Source organism: Athene cunicularia, assembly GCF_003259725.1.
Source record: "Athene cunicularia isolate RWA chromosome 6 unlocalized genomic scaffold, athCun1 chr6_part1, whole genome shotgun sequence".
Classification (NCBI taxonomy): Eukaryota; Metazoa; Chordata; class Aves; order Strigiformes; family Strigidae; genus Athene; species Athene cunicularia.
The window spans coordinates 5,746,191-5,763,196 of record NW_020799105.1 but is presented as its reverse complement, the minus strand read 5'-3'; the positions used below and the strand labels follow the sequence as shown (position 1 = coordinate 5,763,196).

At 40.8% G+C, this 17,006-nt stretch overlaps 1 protein-coding gene across 7 annotated transcripts in view; it reads left to right on the top strand.

Moving 5' to 3' along the window:
* The window catches only part of WASHC2C (WASH complex subunit 2C), a 36,559-nt gene extending 22,012 nt beyond the window's left edge, over window positions 1-14,547 (top strand). For 4 of the 7 annotated variants that reach the window (XM_026851541.1, XM_026851537.1, XM_026851542.1 and 1 more), the window contains 9 exons: window positions 616-805; window positions 3,119-3,247; window positions 3,453-3,548; window positions 4,614-4,733; window positions 6,296-6,358; window positions 7,033-7,245; window positions 9,516-10,127; window positions 10,732-10,906; window positions 14,061-14,547. In XM_026851541.1, coding sequence (XP_026707342.1) covers window positions 616-805; window positions 3,119-3,247; window positions 3,453-3,548; window positions 4,614-4,733; window positions 6,296-6,358; window positions 7,033-7,245; window positions 9,516-10,127; window positions 10,732-10,906; window positions 14,061-14,197 — 1,735 coding nt within the window. In that variant the 3' untranslated portion in view covers window positions 14,198-14,547. The remainder of the gene's footprint in view (window positions 1-615; window positions 806-3,118; window positions 3,248-3,452; window positions 3,549-4,613; window positions 4,734-6,295; window positions 6,359-7,032; window positions 7,246-9,515; window positions 10,128-10,731; window positions 10,907-14,060) is intronic. The other 3 variants (XM_026851536.1, XM_026851539.1, XM_026851538.1) reach the window with 2 other exon arrangements.
* The last annotated feature ends 2,459 nt before the right edge of the window (window positions 14,548-17,006 follow it).

Sequence of the window (17,006 nt, the reverse complement as noted above, 5' to 3'; positions counted from 1 at the left end):
TTCAGGATTGTGAATTTCTCCTGGCCAATACTGTTACAGAACAGTATTGATGTGTATTGAGTGTATTATTGAAGAAGCTTCAGCAGAACTTAATCTTGGGCATGGTCTTAGTGAGTGATTGTTGGGGAATTGCTAGTTGATGAATTTCCAGAGTAGTTATCATGCTTTGCACTTTCTTGAGTGCATTCGAGGTTCAGGTAGTGCTGCGCACTCCACAGAATCCAACCTTGGATGAACTAGGTACCTCAGAGGTAATGGCAAAGCTGCTTAATGCAGCCTTGTGGCGCACATGCAGCCTGGCATATGGATGAAGAGGAAAACCTTATGTAGGAAGCTTCTTATCAACAGTGCTACAGTGTAGGGTACAGGAGGAAATTTGTGTTCCCTTCAGAGCTGTAAAGTGTGTTCTCTTCTTTGTCTATCATCTCTTGCTAATCTGCATGTTGCTATTCTGTCTGCTTAGGAAAAAGGAGTTGAATATAGTTGTCTGCTTGGTAATGGATTGTGGAACTCTGACTACTGCTGGCATTTAATCAAGAAAGTTTAGTGGCTTTTTGAGCAAACCTGAACTAAGTAACAGATTGATGTGTTAATTTTTTTTTTTTTTTTTTTTTTTGTGGAGCCTTTTGCAGCAACATCTTCAAAGCCAGCCAGCAGTTCAGATCTGTTTGCAGTGTTGCCACCAGCTGTGGAGAAAGATGTCAAGACCCAAGCTAAGAAAGTGTTAAGCTTGTTTGAGGAGGAGGAAGAGGAGAGACTGGAAGATGATGATGGCATTAAAAATGCACAGATAGAAATTGGTGTGGTGAGTCTAGGGAAGTTCTTGAACACTAGGAAATAGTATTTCTACCTCTACTATTCTAGGCAAGGTTTTGTTTTTACCCTTCCCTTTCTTCATGTTATAGAGGCCAAATTTTCTCTATTTCCAAACTTCGGGATTCTTGGGTGAGAAATTATTCCTGCTCTTCCCCGTGATCCTGAATCCTTTTGTAAATTTTTCCATCCCACTAACTCAAAAGCATTTTGCTGCATGCTACTATGAAAAGAAATTCTGTACAGGTGTTCGGTGCTTGATGCTTGCTCTACAGAACTGATTCCCCAGTTACCCCTCAAGGTTAGGGGTACTAGTAATTCGAAAGATGTAGAATTTGAAGCTTTATGGTTTATCCCTTTATTTTCTCTATAGTGTTGCAGTTTGCTTGGTGGATATATGCCTGCAGACTTAGCTTCAGCAAGAATCTTAATTCTATGTTTACTTCTGTTTTTCAAGCATGTGTGTTCTGTTTTTTTGAAAAGCCTCCAGTTGCCATATTTTTGTTGTCTGGCCTTCCTGATATAACATATACCATCAAGAGGTAGACTTTAAATCTTCAGCAGCAACATCCTTGAATCCATGGCATTGTTCTTGTTTCTGCTTAATGCAGATGTACCAGATTTTTTTCTGTTAACTTGAAGTAATGTCAAAAAGTATATACTGTTTAATACAGTATACTACAAGGTTTCATCATCTTGTGTGACCGTGTAAAGTAAGTTGTCAACCCTAAAGGCTATACACACTTTATTTAGAAGTCCCTGCAGCTGAATGAAATAGATGGCTCTTAGAGAAAAATCCCTGTTTATTGCTGCTTCTGAATTAAAATGGATTGTTAGCTTGAGTGCTTATTTACTTGTTGTGAATCTATCCTGTGTTTGGCTGGGGGAGGGGGGCCACATTGTGAGATGGTTGCAAGAAGCCACATCTCTCCTGTGGCTTTTTTATCTGTGAATTTTTTCTGATCTTTCCTTCAAAGCGCTCAGCTATCAGCATATAACAGTGATGAAGTGATTAAGGTGATGAAATGTATATTCATGCAAAAATCAGAATAGGTAATCTAGGAACTTAAATTTTTTGGCAGACAAATCTGAAAGATGCTACTGTTTTCCTTGCTTGTCAAAGCTTAATACATGTTTTATGTGTGGACACTTCTAGATGTGCATTAGGTTTTCATGTATCTGGGCATAAACAGCAGTTCTAGTGCTCTAAAAATGTGACCTGGCTTTTGATATAAAATTAAAGCTGGTGCACAGAGACTGAGACTAGAGCAGTAATAGAAATTATAGGACAGGGTGTATGGACCAGAAATGGTGTACTGAAACTAGCTTTAGAAAGCAGCCCCTTAGGACTCTTGGAGATTTGGACTAGGAAGGGGAGAATCGGGCTTTGTTCTTACGACTGCTGCTCCTGCTGCTTGGATTTTGTGTCTGACATGCTACTGGACATGCTCTTAAGAGGCATTCTTTCATTTGTTTAGGTCCTGAAGAGACATCTGGGTGGTGAAACATGATACTGGCCTTTACCTAGACATTCAGTGGGGCATTTGCCTTTTGAAGTCAGACCTGGGTGCATACAGTGACCATGATCATAGAAAGGCATTAGTTTTGGTGTCCAAGCAGCTGACACTGATTGGTTTGACAGATAGTGGAGGGTTGGTAGGGTGATATGTACAACTGTCAACCTTCCCCACCCCGCCCCCTTCAGCAAATTTGAAAGCACAAGTTCCTGCCAAAGGCAGACAATGCATTCTGTTCTTCATTGTGGGGGTGTGTTTGCTTTAACAGGAGGAGAATGGGGAATCTAGCAATAATAATAGCTTTACAGGCCTTCAACTTTGGGTTTTATTTTATTTTATTCTTCTTTAAAAAGGTAGCTTAGGAAAAGAATTAACCAGATTCTCTTCTTCTCACTTCTCAGTCCTGCACCCTTAACTGAAAAAATCAAGACATAAAAGTCTTACTGAAATATAAACCTCACCGTACACTCATGATAACATACTGAAAACTTTTTTTTTCTTACTTCTAAGGAAGCTTTACAGGTAAAAAGTAGTGGCTGGATCTCAGGTCAGCAGACACAGATACATTTTGGTTAATGTCTTCTCATCAAACTGAACTGTGATTACAAATATTTACATTGTAAATTTTTCAAATTTGTTCAAAGTAAAATATTTAACTGGCAGTTAAGTTTGTATTTTTGTTACCAGGGTCATAGTGTAGCCTCAGATGAATTGTAATCTGCCTTATCACTAGGCAAATAACTTCCTTAAGGGGGAGAGTTTCTCACTGTGAACCTCCTCTCCTTCAGGCTTCTGAGAAAAGTACGCGGCCCAAAAGCACTGGAGTCTTTCAAGATGAAGAGCTCCTCTTCAGTCAAAAACTTCAGAAGGACAATGATCCAGATGTTGACCTCTTTGCCAGCCCCAGGAAGTCGATGGTGAGTTCAAATTCGTCTTCTGAACCTTTTATTTAGAAACAGTCTTTAAAGTGTGCAGCCTACTGGGGTTCCTTGTTTGAACACAGGTCAGAGGTCGGTGATTTCCAGGGAGGGCTAAATGCACATACAAGTTCAGGCATTGTGCGCCAGAGAAGATGTGTTTTTGATCTGTGACACATCTTTTCTTTATCCTTTGTCTCTTTAGTCTGCAAACCGTATCCTGAAGCCATCATCTGGAGGAGGGCTTTTTGGGGATGATGATGAGGATGATCTCTTCAGTGCAGCTAAAACAAATCTTCCGGTATCTGTTCCTCTACTGTAAATGGCTTACATAAAAGACATTGGAAAAAAGCGTATAGAAAGAGATTTTTTCCATATGTATTCCCATAAGAAATGAAGTGACTTCTCAGATCTCTTTGAGAGTATAGAAATGGCCATTGTGACCCTTAAGATATATAGGGAACAAACCGATGCATTAGGTCTACCAAAGCTGGGATGAGAGGTTTTATATTCTTTTTCATTTTGTATATCACTGGGACTGACTTTGGTGTAAGAGAACATAACACACTTGAGCAGATAGCAGAGTGTATTGTTTACTTGTTTTATTGTTTAAGTTGCTAATATTACTGCTCTGTAGTTCATGTGTGACTGGTGAGCTTTGCTCTATGACTCATGTAATTAAAGTCTCTGCAGGTTGGTTCGATTTAAGGTTATGAATGTGATATTAAAATCTGTGTGATCACTGGATTTTGTAGAGGAGGAGCAGCTGCAATAATGAACTACATGGCATTACAGGTGGTCTGAGGTCAAAGTCGTAACATGCATTCTAAACTGATACTCTAAATGTGTTTAGCTTATTTAAGTTGAAGCCAACTTTTACTTTAGTCTATTTGCATGTCTGTAGCTGGAAGTTAGGCTAGAAAACTGGCAACAGTTTCTAGAAACAGTTTCTTTGAGGACTGTGGAAGGGGTGGTCTTAAGTAATTAGCACTTGGCAGATATATATGGAGCCTGTTTGCTTGAAAACATAAAAATAGCAGTGTTCCTTAGCTAGCTTTGTGCTTTTATTTTCCCTGCTGTCCTGTGCATGAGGAAATATGTATGCATTTTGAAGTTTATTGAAACTCTTACTATTTATCGTTAACATAGACAGCAAAGGTTGAAATAGGCTAAAGGAATGGAGGAGTGCAAGGCCCTTGTCACTGCAGAGCCAAAAGGCAATGCCTACTATGCATTGCAGAGTCAAAAGATGTGGCTAGTTTTCTTTTCAGATAGAAGCAAGATTTTTTAAAAACTTTGCTTTTTTTTTTTTTTTTTTCATGCTTTTTACCTGATTCGTGTTGACTTGTGCTCTTAATGTTTTCAGAAAATAGCTGAGAAGAAAACACTTAAGGCCAGTACTGGCCCTTCCTTGGACAGCAGTAACCTTCTAGAAAGTGCTTTAAGTGCCAAACAAGATGAAGCTCTGAAGGCAGTAACTACAGAGGCAAGTACTTAAATCTTGTGCCTTGAACAGCACGAAAAGAAAAAGGAGATGTATCATTTTGTTTTAAGTCAGTCTCTTGGAAAAAATCAAAACTAATGCCTGTATCCACTCACTGCAAAGTGGCAATGCATGGCCAAACTTGTGTCTGCTTATCAGCAGGTGCATTGTTACTAGCAAGAAGTTTAAATGCTATTGATACAGTGTTTTGTTCATTGCCCACACATTTATAAGGGCAAAGTTACAAGGCAGTGAAGAACTACACCTCAGGCCCATTTGGATTGAAAATGGGTTGTTGTTCATTCTTCTCTGAAGTGCCAGTGTCTGTTGGAATTAATGTGATCTTTGGATAGGCTTTCTCAGAAAAAAAGATCAGGGCATGCAGCACAAATCTGTGGCTGTTGAGAACCTTACCTTAGAGACTTTATGATGAGCAAACAAGACTCCTGTCTTTATTTTTGCAGACCAAGGGTCTCTAGGAGAAGCAGTCTGGATCTAAATTCTGGCTTGTGCCTCACCAGAGCTGCTTGATGCATTTCCATCTGTAGGAGATTAACTTTTCATTGTGGGGAGTGGGTGTTGTTTTTTCTCCCCTGGGCTGAGGAATACAGAGCAAGTCTGTAGGGCTAGTAACAAGCATGTCTTCCCTTATGGTGAAGTATTCCTTGAAGTGTAGAACGATGCTTGTCTTGCATTTTTTTGACAGCCTGATATAGGAATGATCTTAGCCTGTCTGAGGTTCATCTGAACACCAGATGCATTTAAGTGGAGAATGGTTTCCTCAGACACTAGGATTCCTCTGTCATGATATCAAGACTCGCCAAAACCAGGCGTGTCCTAAGCCTTGCAAACCCTCCGTTAACTTCAGCCTATCTGAAGGAGCTCTGACTGCCCAGTCACACCAACAGCAGTACAGCCTAACTCACAGAAACCAAGAGGGCTACAAAATTGTACCTCTCAGCCTACAAGAAAAGCAGCTTCAGAGAAGTACACAGTCCTCTGTGGAAAAGCAGGCCATCAGTGCCAGAAATAAGACTAGACTAGAAGAGCAAGAGCAGCTGTTTGCTCTGAAGATTTGAGTCAATTCTAGGTCTCAAGGAAGAACCAAATCAGCTAAGGTGCTCTTCTCAGGGCTTGCTCTCCACAAGTTTGTAGTCTGTGGCACTATTACAGCCAGTCGCAAAGAGAATAGTTATATCGTGATCTGGCAACATGGCTTCAGAGGGTCTTAGGGGAGAGAATAAGCAAGGAGGGAGAGTAGCTGTCACAGTTGGTTTGACTGGTGTTGTGTGTGACCTGGAGAAGATGGAAGTTGATGGGTTGTTAGGGTAGAAGTATAATATTGTGTAGAAGAAGGGTGGAATGAAATGTGTTAATGATGGGGCTGTGGCATGTTGGGAACTGAAGCTGAAATTGAGTGACTGTAGTTCTGGTGGTAGAATGTGGCGATAACAAGGAATCTTCATAAGAAATTAGTAAGCAGTGAGCTATAGATGTATTAAAATGCAAACTATGGTCTAGTTGATAACTTGTCCAGTTGTTTAATCCAGTGTAATTCTGTGCAGAAATCTACAGGTCCTGTTCCCATTAAAACCAAAGAGCCCTCATCTCGGATTGGAAAGCTACAAGTAATTAACTTTACTGGCATTTTGACTTTCAAAAAAAAAAAATCTTCCTTGCCTCACTGATGGCTTTCCCTGAAATGAAATCTTTCTACTTTCTTACCTTTCTCTTGCAATATTTTTTTTGAGATGGCATATTTTCTTTTACTTTTTCTGTATTGCATGTTTAATTTTATTTCCCCCTTCCCATTTCAGACCTGACTCTGAGCAGCAGTATTTACTCTGGGGGCAGAGGGTGGGCTCCTCTTTGACCTGCTGTTTTTCTCAGCACTATTTTAAGTATGTTTAGAGACTCTTCCGAGTATGTTCAGAGACTTTTAAGGACTTGGGGTTTTGGTTATATCACTTGGTTATGACATGAAATGCCTAATAACTGTCTATATCACAGTATAGCTCTTAACATCAGAACCATTGTTGTCCTCAGATAGGATACTGAGCTATACCGGTGTTCAGTCAGACATAATGTGGTCATGCTGTTCTTAAAGCTCTTATACAGAATAATAATGTTGAGACTTAATGAGACAGAGGATGTGGACGATGCAGAAGTGTATAGGTGTGAGAAGGTAGAACTTGAATGCCTACATACGCTAGTTCTTGCTGCTGTTCTAGAGCTGTGCCTGCTCTGGAGCAGTATTAATGTGATCTCTTTTATGTATGTTTTTGTTTTCTCTGTTTTGTAGGCTAACTTAGCTATTAATCCTGCAGCCTTATTACCTGGTGCAATGCCTAAGGTCTCCAATGTAAAGTCCCCCTTACCAGTTGTGGACACTCCATTGCATGAGCCCAAGGACGTACAGAACAGCGAAGCCTCCTCTGCTGCAGGAAACAATGAAGAACTAGGTGTAAGCTTTGATCAGCCTATGCAAGCGGATACCTTGCACAGCGCCAATAAGGTAACCTTGGTATTTAGGAGGATAGCAAAGGGGATTAAAAACACAGTCTGTACTCATGCAGGAATTTGTGATTTGGTAGGCAGGTGGTCTGTCTGAATCTAAGTGGAGGTGTGGAAATCTAATCCCCTCACTTCCATAGACCGCTGAAGAGAAAGTCAAGCGTACTACATTCTTAGCTCTGTGAGGGGTTTACGCGTATGCCTAATTCTGTGCCTCTTTAAGGTACATGTGTATGTTCCCCAAATAGTGGTCTTCCTTATAGGTTGAAGGTATTTTGGTATAATGTCTTGTACTGTCCCAGGAGATGACAACCTGAAAACCACAAAAAAGGCATCTCTCTAGGCTAACTACAAAAATACGTTATGGACAGCTGCTGTGACAAGGTATCAAGAACACATCATTGCTCTAGGTTGACCTTTACCTCCTCTGTAGATAAAAATGTCATGTTGTCCTGAACTGCCACTCACAATTGTTTTTCAAACAAAAACTTTTTCTAAAGAAAAAAAACAAAACCAAACCAAAAAAAGTATTACAGCTCTTGACATGGCAGATCTCTGCCTCCTGACTCACTTGGTTTTTATTCATACCTTTTTACTTTATGGACTGCATTTTTTTTTTAAAAACAAAACCAAAAAAAAAAAAGCTTGAACCATGTAGCTAAGATTTGTTCTAGGTGCTTATGATTTTATAAAGCTTGTGGGTTTCCTGAGAGCAGCTATTTGAATAGATAATTTACGATCTTAACTTTGATTCTTTCTTTCCTTAATTCTGCTGAGTCTGTTCATTACTAAACAAACAGCAGAGATGTCTTGGGAAGATGCAGCAGCTGTCACCACAATGGCTGACATGACCCCTTAGTGTCAAATGGGTTTGAAGCTTGTAAATCAGACTGATGCATTACCATGTAGGCATAGTTGTTTCCAATAGCAGGATGTCCTGCACAACAGACAAAACCCTCTATCATGATATTTTTAAATAGATAGGCTTGCAAAAATACAGCTCCTATAGCTGCATGTGGTCAACCTTGAATGTTCATTTTATCGTAGTGATGATGCGTGTTTGTTTACTGTAGTAATCTGAGAAGAAGCATGTCAGAAACTATACAGTGAATGTGTTTTGTGGCTCAGGTTACATGTTTTAATTTTGGCATGTTATTGCTGCTTGAACCTTTCAAGTAAATATATTCAGCCAAATATACTTTTTTCCAAAGTCTGTAACAAGGCAACCTACCCAGCATTCTGGCTGTCCTTTCCATGAACAGTGTATGAAGCAAGGATCAGCTTTTATTCAAGTGCATCTCCCTTTCATCATAATTTTCCTGTTTTTTCAGCCATGTTGTGATCAATACAGCCTCACACTCTGAAGGCAGATGTGCTTCTGCAATGATTCTAACAAAAGCACATGGGTCCTTTAAGCTGTGTTATGGCATATCCATCCAGATTGTCCTTCTACTTCAACACAGCAATTAACAAAAGGGAAAAGGAAGCTGTACTGATCTGTTTCCTACCTGTGTGAATACTCCTGTCCATATGGGATGTGGTACAGCCTATAATGGAACCATGCAGGGGGGCTTCCTTAAAAGCAGCAGAGGAATGAACTGTAGCAGGCTATGCATAAAATGAAATTAAATGGAAAATGTAATTAGTCATGGCTTGGACAGACTTAACTGCACTGCAGAAGCCCCTGGATTAGCAAGATGTCAAACTGACTGAGGTATTACCTAAAGCCGAAGGGCTAGAGTGGCTTGTTGACCTGTGTTGTGACTCTCTACTTCTGAGTGCTGTTGCTTTTGTACCCCAATTCCACCTGCTGTGGAATGGCCAGAGGGCAGCAAATCAGAAATTCTGGGTTATTTTTCTGAATCTTGCTGCAGACTACTCCAAACTTGTATGTCCCCCTTGTTCATCTTTCCCCTTTCTGAAAAATGGGGAGGATGGATGATGTTAAGCTGATGATGAATGGTTCCTGCTGCTTCTCCCTATAACCTAAATCAGTGTCTGCTCTGTGGTCAAGAATCCCAACTGAGCATTTGTGTAAATGTACATGTAGCTGTTTAAGTTATTTAAACCAGAGCTGTGAGCAGAACTTTTAGTTAATTAATTCAGTTTCAGTGTGCCAGTATGAAATGGGTAATGCATGTTAATTGCAGTGTTGTGAAGGCAGGCAAAGTGCTGCAAGGAAACATAACAGGAATCCTAATCTGTCTTCTGTGAACTGTAGGGTTTTTTCCTTTTGTATAACCCTGCTCTGCTTTTACTCCTTTCTTGCAGACCAGGATCAAGGTTACAGGAAAACGAAGACCTCCTAGCAGAATGGCCCGCCGTCTAGCTGCCCAAGAGTCTGAAGAGATTGAGGACGTAGACAGTGCTAAAGAATCACAATTCTCTCTACCAAAACAGACGTCAGCAGTAGTGAATGTAAAGGAGCCTCTTGCTACTGAAGCAGAGTCCACAAAAAATGACTTTCTCTCTGGCTTGTCACTGCCAGCTCATGGCAGTGTTTTGTCTGCTGGGACTAACTCACTCCTTCCTCCAGAATCCACAGACCAAGGGGATGATCTGTTTGAATCAGAAGACGTTTTTGCAAGCAGCCCAACATCCAGACCAGCTGCACAATCAAAGTTAAAGGAAGGAATGCCAGACAGTGTGGCTAACAAACCCATCAACGGCAGGGAGAAAAAGCCTGATCTATCTGTTCTGGGTGATCAGGACATCAGTGATCTCTTCCAGCCCGTACAGCAAAAATCTTCAACAAAAAGCAGCCCTATACCTTTTTTGGAAGAAGAGGAAGATTCTCTCTTCACCTGTCAGAAAACTGGAAGAAAGGAGTTGAAATCTGCTGTCCGACAAACTGTTGACCCTACTTCCCAAGATATCTTTGAGGTAATGGTTATGGCTGTAACCTTGGTGTTTTTGATCCCCAGGGCCTTATGCAGACCCCTCTACTTAGGCACAGGCTTAATAGAGGCTGCTGAGGAGGATGGAGTGTGCCGGATAGGTAGTGAAGTAAACTGTCAATTGTGCTCTACTGCTGGGTAATGAAAACCCTTCCTTTGGTTGTTCACCCCCTTATTAGCAAACGTGGATTGAAAGGTGGAGCTTTAACACAGAGCAGGCATGTCACTGTATGTGCTGTGATTATGACATACCTATGATTATGACCTTTTTCAGAGTAACAAAGTATTTGGTTCTTACCTGGTAGCTGTCTGTTCAATGCACAGCAGCTCAAATTAAGTCTTTTAAAAAAGGAATAAAGTTGACAGGCTGGGCAGTTGATACAAGCCTCTGTGTGATGCACTTGACCTGTGCACAATCCCATACTAAAGCACTTCTGAGCCCTCTATGGGGAGAAGAGACTCAAACTTCTGAGGTTAGAGAAATGCATGGCTGTCAGTCTTCTAAGCATCTCAGCTGCTGTGTACAGGTACCTTGACTATTCTTTTGAAGTGTGTTGTGTATTGATAATCTCTTTATGCTTTGCTCCAAGGATGATATATTTGCTACTGAGGCAATTAAACCAATGAACAAAACAAAAGAGAAAATGCCAGAGACTAACCTGTTTGATGATAACATTGATATTTTTGCGGATCTCACTATAAAACCAAAAGAAAAGAAGACCAAGAAAAAAGTGGAACAAAAATCCATATTTGATGATGATATGGGTAAGTGTCTAATGTATTGCAACTAATCTGATAATTGTATTATTGTCCTGAGTTGCATTAATTTGAGATGTTTTTAGAACTCTTTGCTTTCTTTGAACTTTTCAACTGCTCTGAAATCTGGTCATCTTTGAATTCTAGCCTTAGATGAGAACTTCCTGGATTTGTAGAACTAGCACAGTATTTAAATACTTAAGAGAGTGCTTAAAATTCTTCTGAGGGAATGAATAGTTTAATTCCTGTAGGGATTTTCTCACCTGTTGGAATTATGTCTCTTGCCTGGAATAAGAAAATAATCTCACCTTGTTATGGCTCTGAGATATGTTCTTTCTTTCAATTTGCACAGCTTTTTGTATCGTACTTTCAGATGAATCACTGATATGAAGAAATTGGCATCTCTTCCCACCCCACCTTCACTATTGTGTTGACTTCCTTGGACCTCATAAGATTTTGTTTACATCCATGTATACCCTTAACAATTTACAAATACTACAACTTTTGAAAGCAAAAGTTTGCTCTGTATAATTTGTTGAAAAAGCACATAATAACGTGAAATAATGCAAAGCATGGTCCTTTCTTGTTCTTCATCAATGCAGGTATTAAAAAGTCATTTGATCCTTCTTTGTTCCCAACCTCTTCATGTTTACAGCTCTTCTTTGGGATTGCATGTATTTTTTTTCCTCTGAGACAAAAAATTCCCTTCTCCTCTAGCTTTGATTCTCGTCAGTCTTCATTCTTTCTAACCTATTCAAATTTAATCTGACATCAGTTTTGCTTGGACTGCTATTAAGCATTCCAGCCTGATGGAATGACTTGGTTCGAGTCTGTAAATGTGTTAGAAAACTTGCCAGAGAATTAACATCGCGAGATTTCAAAACATTCTCAATCGATATAAGAAATAAGACTTAAATGTTTGCAGGCAAGATATTTGAAATATGTATTGGATGATTAAAATACTTCAATCATGTACATTTTTTAATGTAGCCCATAGCAAATGAAAGAGTTTTGCAAACACCTAGCCCTTCCAGATGTTTCAGGACAAAAATCTGGGCCTCGTGTTGAAAAGTAGTTGTAGAGTACCACTTGAAAGTATCTTGGAAAATTAGCTATGACAGAACCTGTTGTTTGCACTTCCACTTTTGACATCTACTCTGGTGTTTGATGTCACATCTGATCTTGATACCTATAGCATCTACAGCACCCTGTATCTGACAGACTTCGTCTTTCTCTAGAGTGTTGACTGTTTTGTGGTGCAGCTATAGGTATGCAACTTCTTAGTGCTCAAAGCTATGGAGCTCCAGAACACCAACAGGAGTCTAGGAAAGGTGAGAATGCCCTGCTGGCCATAAAGTAGTAGAACTAGCACTTGCCCATGCTTCAGGTTAAGGGTTGGCTTAAGTGATCATAGTAGCACTTTATCAGGGTTGTATATTGTTGTCTTAGGAGATCCTTTCTGCTGCAAATAAAACAGTAAGTGGGTGCAGTTTGGGGGGAGGCTGCAGGATGCTTTCTTTTGTCCTACTGCAGCCTCTAGTTACTATTTACTACATTTGTGTTAAGCTTGTGGTGGCAGTATTAGAAAAACTCTTGCAGGTCTTTATTCTCCTAGACTCCTCAGCGATGGCTGATGACACAAACATCTTGATGTCACCTCTGCCTGTCTGCAGAATGGTGACTGAGCTTTCTTGTTCATTGACAAATACTGTTTTCCGTGGCCCAAAATTTTCTATTCCTTAAGCCTTGTTATAAAATTGGAGTGATACCTCTACTGCTTATGGTACTCACTGTACTTTCCCTCTGCTGTGAAGCCAATCCATGGGATAGCTGCTTGCTTTGGAGTGATGCCAGTAGGGGATTACTATCTTTTACTGCCTTTCTAAACTGTTCTTGTGCTGAAATGCTGTCCTGGATTATTCCTGTGTAATCCCTATGATCAGCACAGTAGCAGACGTGCTGGAATGGAAGTAGCTAGAAGAAAAAGGCAAGCATACTGTGATAGGCCACTTTATGCTTGGCCTTTGCTCAAAGTTAGGATACATGGCTGAAATACTAGTTTTTATACTCTGGACCAGTAAATGGCTATTAACCTCTGTATAAAACCTGTGTATTTTTAATAGGGATTCAAGACCAGCTATGTGCTGCTTATACCGGCCTTGTGAATCACTAATGATCCACATACCTCAGTCCTGTCAATTTTTTTTAATTCCCTCACCCAGTTGCATGATTTGAGTATCCTAAATTTAAAACTTTAGTGTATATGAAGAGATATGCTGTTGTGTGTACTCAGGAAACCTCAGGGCAACACTTCAGCATATTGTATGTAGCAGCTTTATCCCTTTTATATGAGCACAGTACTAAACACAAGCAGTGCTAGCCACAGCAAGAACTGCAGGTCTGTGAGCTCTGCTGCTGACACAGGGTATCGGGGTTGGAGGGTTTCACTTGTACCTGTTGTTACCCTTCAGGAGACAACTCTGTCAATAGCAACATGATATTTTTCCCATTTTGTGGCCCTAGTTATTCATAACAGAAATACTTGTTTTGAGGAAGGTGGTGGCAGATCTTGATTCAGGACTGTAGGCAGACTTTCTTAATATTCAGCAGGATAGCAGTTGTAGCTGTCTGCCTCCTTGCATTTTTGCTGTGCTCTATTCTTAAGTGATTTATGCTATGTTCTTACTGAGCTGTAGATTAAAGACTGGTATGGTTAGTGGATGTCACAACAGTAGTTGCTAGCAAGTACCATTTTTCCCCTTCTGATTTTCTTTGGCAGCAACTTCACAGCTCTTGGGTCTCTCAGGTTCCTCAGATGCTAATGTTCTAGATAAGAGGTATGTTATCTGGCACTTACATGATGGAATTGATTGCGGAGGTTTAATTTATTAGTACTTCTCAAAAACTTATGAGAGCTTGCACATGTTATAAAATACAAGTACTGTGCTGCTCTACTGAGAAGAAAAAATATTCTTGATTTACAGCTAGCAGCTCCCACATATGTCCTTACAAATGCATCTAGTATCGCAAGCAGCAGGAAAGCATTTGTTTATCACAGAATGTCCTTGGCAGTCACTGCTGTGTGCTGGAGACTTATGTACAATGTTACTTCTGTTTGGCAGTTGCTTCACATTAAAATCTGTCCTTTTTTTTTTCCCTTTAGATGATATCTTCTCTAGCAGCCAAATCAAGATACCCACTCCCAAAAGCAGATCTTCCCAATCAGCCTCAGAAGCAAAATCTGAAAGCAAGACACTGAGCACATTTGATGACCCACTGAATGTTTTTGGAAGCCAGTAGCCAAGGGGAGTGTGTTGCAGAGAGGAGGCTTTCCTTACGCCCCGTTTAGTACTAATACTCTACATTCCTTAATCCAGTAGAGCTGAAATGAGATGGCTGTGGATATTTAAATGAGATTACCCATTTTAAATGGTTAGTATTCTCTTGTGTTAGGTCTAATTGTGCTAAATGATATATTTTTTAAAAAAGACAGTAACCTCCTGCTATCTTGTTTCCATGGTGCCCAGATGAATATAGCTTGTGCAATACCTGTGATGAAGTAATCTATTATACAAAGTATAGTTTGTTTTATTGAACAGATCTATAGAGAAAAGAATTGATAAATAGTAAATGGAGTCTGTTAAACCAGATCTGTCTGTATGTCTCTTTTTACTGCTTGCTAAGGTCTGCATCATGACTTGAAAACAACCCAAACTATTACCATGCCTTGTCTGGATCAGCTGCTGGTCTGCTAAGCTAATACTAGGGTAAGGCTGGGTTCTGTTACCAGGTACAGCTTCTTTTATATAATTAAGCAGTTAACAAATCTTAGAGCAGGACTTGACACCAGAGTTAGGTATTTCATATTGGCAGCTAATGTAGTCTATACAAATAACAAATGGTTAAAACTTCTCTGCCATAAAGAGTGTAACAGATGAGCACACATTGCTTCAGAAAAACAACAGAAACCTAAGATTGTCTTCTGTTCAAGTTGTAAGCCACTAAGTGAGATTTTTCACCTGCCTGGATATACCAAAGTTTTGCAAATAACACTTTCCAAGAAGTCCACCTGTACTGAGCACACTTGGTCACTTCCAGGTTAACAAGCCTATGCACATACTTCAGTGCAGAGACTCACTTGTGCCCAAAGGCTTGCTGTCTGCTTTCCTTTCTCATCCATAACACATTGTAGGCTGTTTACAGGAGGTAATCAATGGAATCCCTTTAACTGTCTGATGCATTTGGCTTAACCTTCTTGCTTCCTGTATTTTCTAGATTGGCATTCTGGAACTGATGCCATTAACAATACTTGATGCCCAAGAGTAGACATTTGCTCTCCTACATGCACACAAGCAGAGCAAGTGCATAAACGTTAGGATCAAATGTTTATCTTAATTTACCAGTGACTGCCTGCAATTCTGACTTTAGAACTAGATGCACTGTTTTTATCATAGTGATGAACTACTTTATCTTCAATCCTTAAGACTTCTGCTCTCTGAATTTAAACTCAGAGGACTTCTTTGAGAGCAACTCCTACTTTCACAGAAGCCCTTATTCTGAGACATCTGCTTCAGTCTCTTGTTTCTCAAGTTGGATTTACTTTATCAGGCACAGTAAATACTACAGCCAAAGCATCTAGCGTTAATGAGGGTAAAGTAGAAGGAAAGGTTGGAAAGGATAAAGGCGAAACATCGTGTATTGATTTGCACCATAGGTGGGCTTGGCAATGATTCATGGTAAGTTGAGAGTAGCAGCTTGGAAAAGAACGTGGGAGCTATTTGCAAATGGGTGTCTACAGTGAGAGCACTTGCACTTTATTTATAGGCATTACATCTGCTGCATATGCCTCATACATGATTTGGACTGCTGCTTTACTCTTTCTTCTGTGCTTAGAAGGGCTTCAAAGACATTCTGGGGGAAAGAGGAAAAAGATGGTGAATTCTTCTGTTTCTTTCCTGCATCCTTTTTTCTTCTTGGCTCTTCTCATTAGTAACTTCTCTTACCATTGCAGAGTGCTGTTCACAACCCAAGAACCCTGAGGGCCCAAGCTGATGGAGTAGCAGAAAACCCTCCTGCCTTCTAGTGTTTCTTAAACTTCAATGTGAAAGCCCAGTAGAGAAAAGCTCTTGATAGAAACTTGCGCCATGACATACATCAAAACATTTCCTCTCCCCATCTTTCTAAACTGATCCAGGGAAAGTCCCTTCCTCCTGTTAAACTGTGTGGTCCTCAATTAACTCTCCATAACAGACTGCAAATCCTGGTCTAGCCACTTCACGTTTGGGATGGCTTGGTCTAAGCAGTGGCTTTTTTTAACTGAGTTTTGACTTGGTTGTATACTTTAGCAAATTTGATAAACCACAGCTGCATTTTCTGGGAAGGGCAGAGCTAGAGGCCTAGTGTTATAGCACCCAGGACTTAGTGCTCTCTGTCGGAAGGGTCCCATACCAGCTGCGTGCCTGTCAAAAAACACTGTTTTAACTGGGCCTGAAACCCAACGGCTAAAGTCAGGGTAAGTCTTACGTAATTTAAAAGCTAAATGGAAAATAGTTAGCTTATTAGGAAGTGCTAATTACATTAAGCTTGTTTTCTCTAGTATCTTGCCAGAAGATTGTGATAATCTGAGGGAAGCGCTGCTCCGGGAGGCCTGCCTGACCGCCTTAGGTTGAAGTTTGAGTGGAGCCGATCACTGACCTTGAGTGAAGGTGCCGAGAACAGTGCTCCTCTCCCTGCCGGTGGCAGGGGCTGCCCCAGGCCCGTGTCCTGGCTGAGGACGGCACAGGCTGGAAGTCATCCCCCTCCTACTCTACCTGGACCGAGCACTGCGCTATTACATTAGCAGTGTAATAGCCTGGGCGCCCCTGAGATTGAGTTTGAGGTATAAATGTCAGGTTTGCATTTTCCCTGAGGAAAGGCCAACGGTGCTCATCCAGCGCTCGGGCCAGGGCTAGCGGCCCTGCCCTAGTCAGACTAGAGGGGTCGCCGCGGGCGGATATGACGTTGGTGCCGTGGGCGGTGGGAGCGCTGCATCCGGGTCCTTCGCGCACGCTCCGCACCCGCCTCCTAACAACCACAACAAGCGAGAGCGACGCGCCGCGGCCTCGGCGGA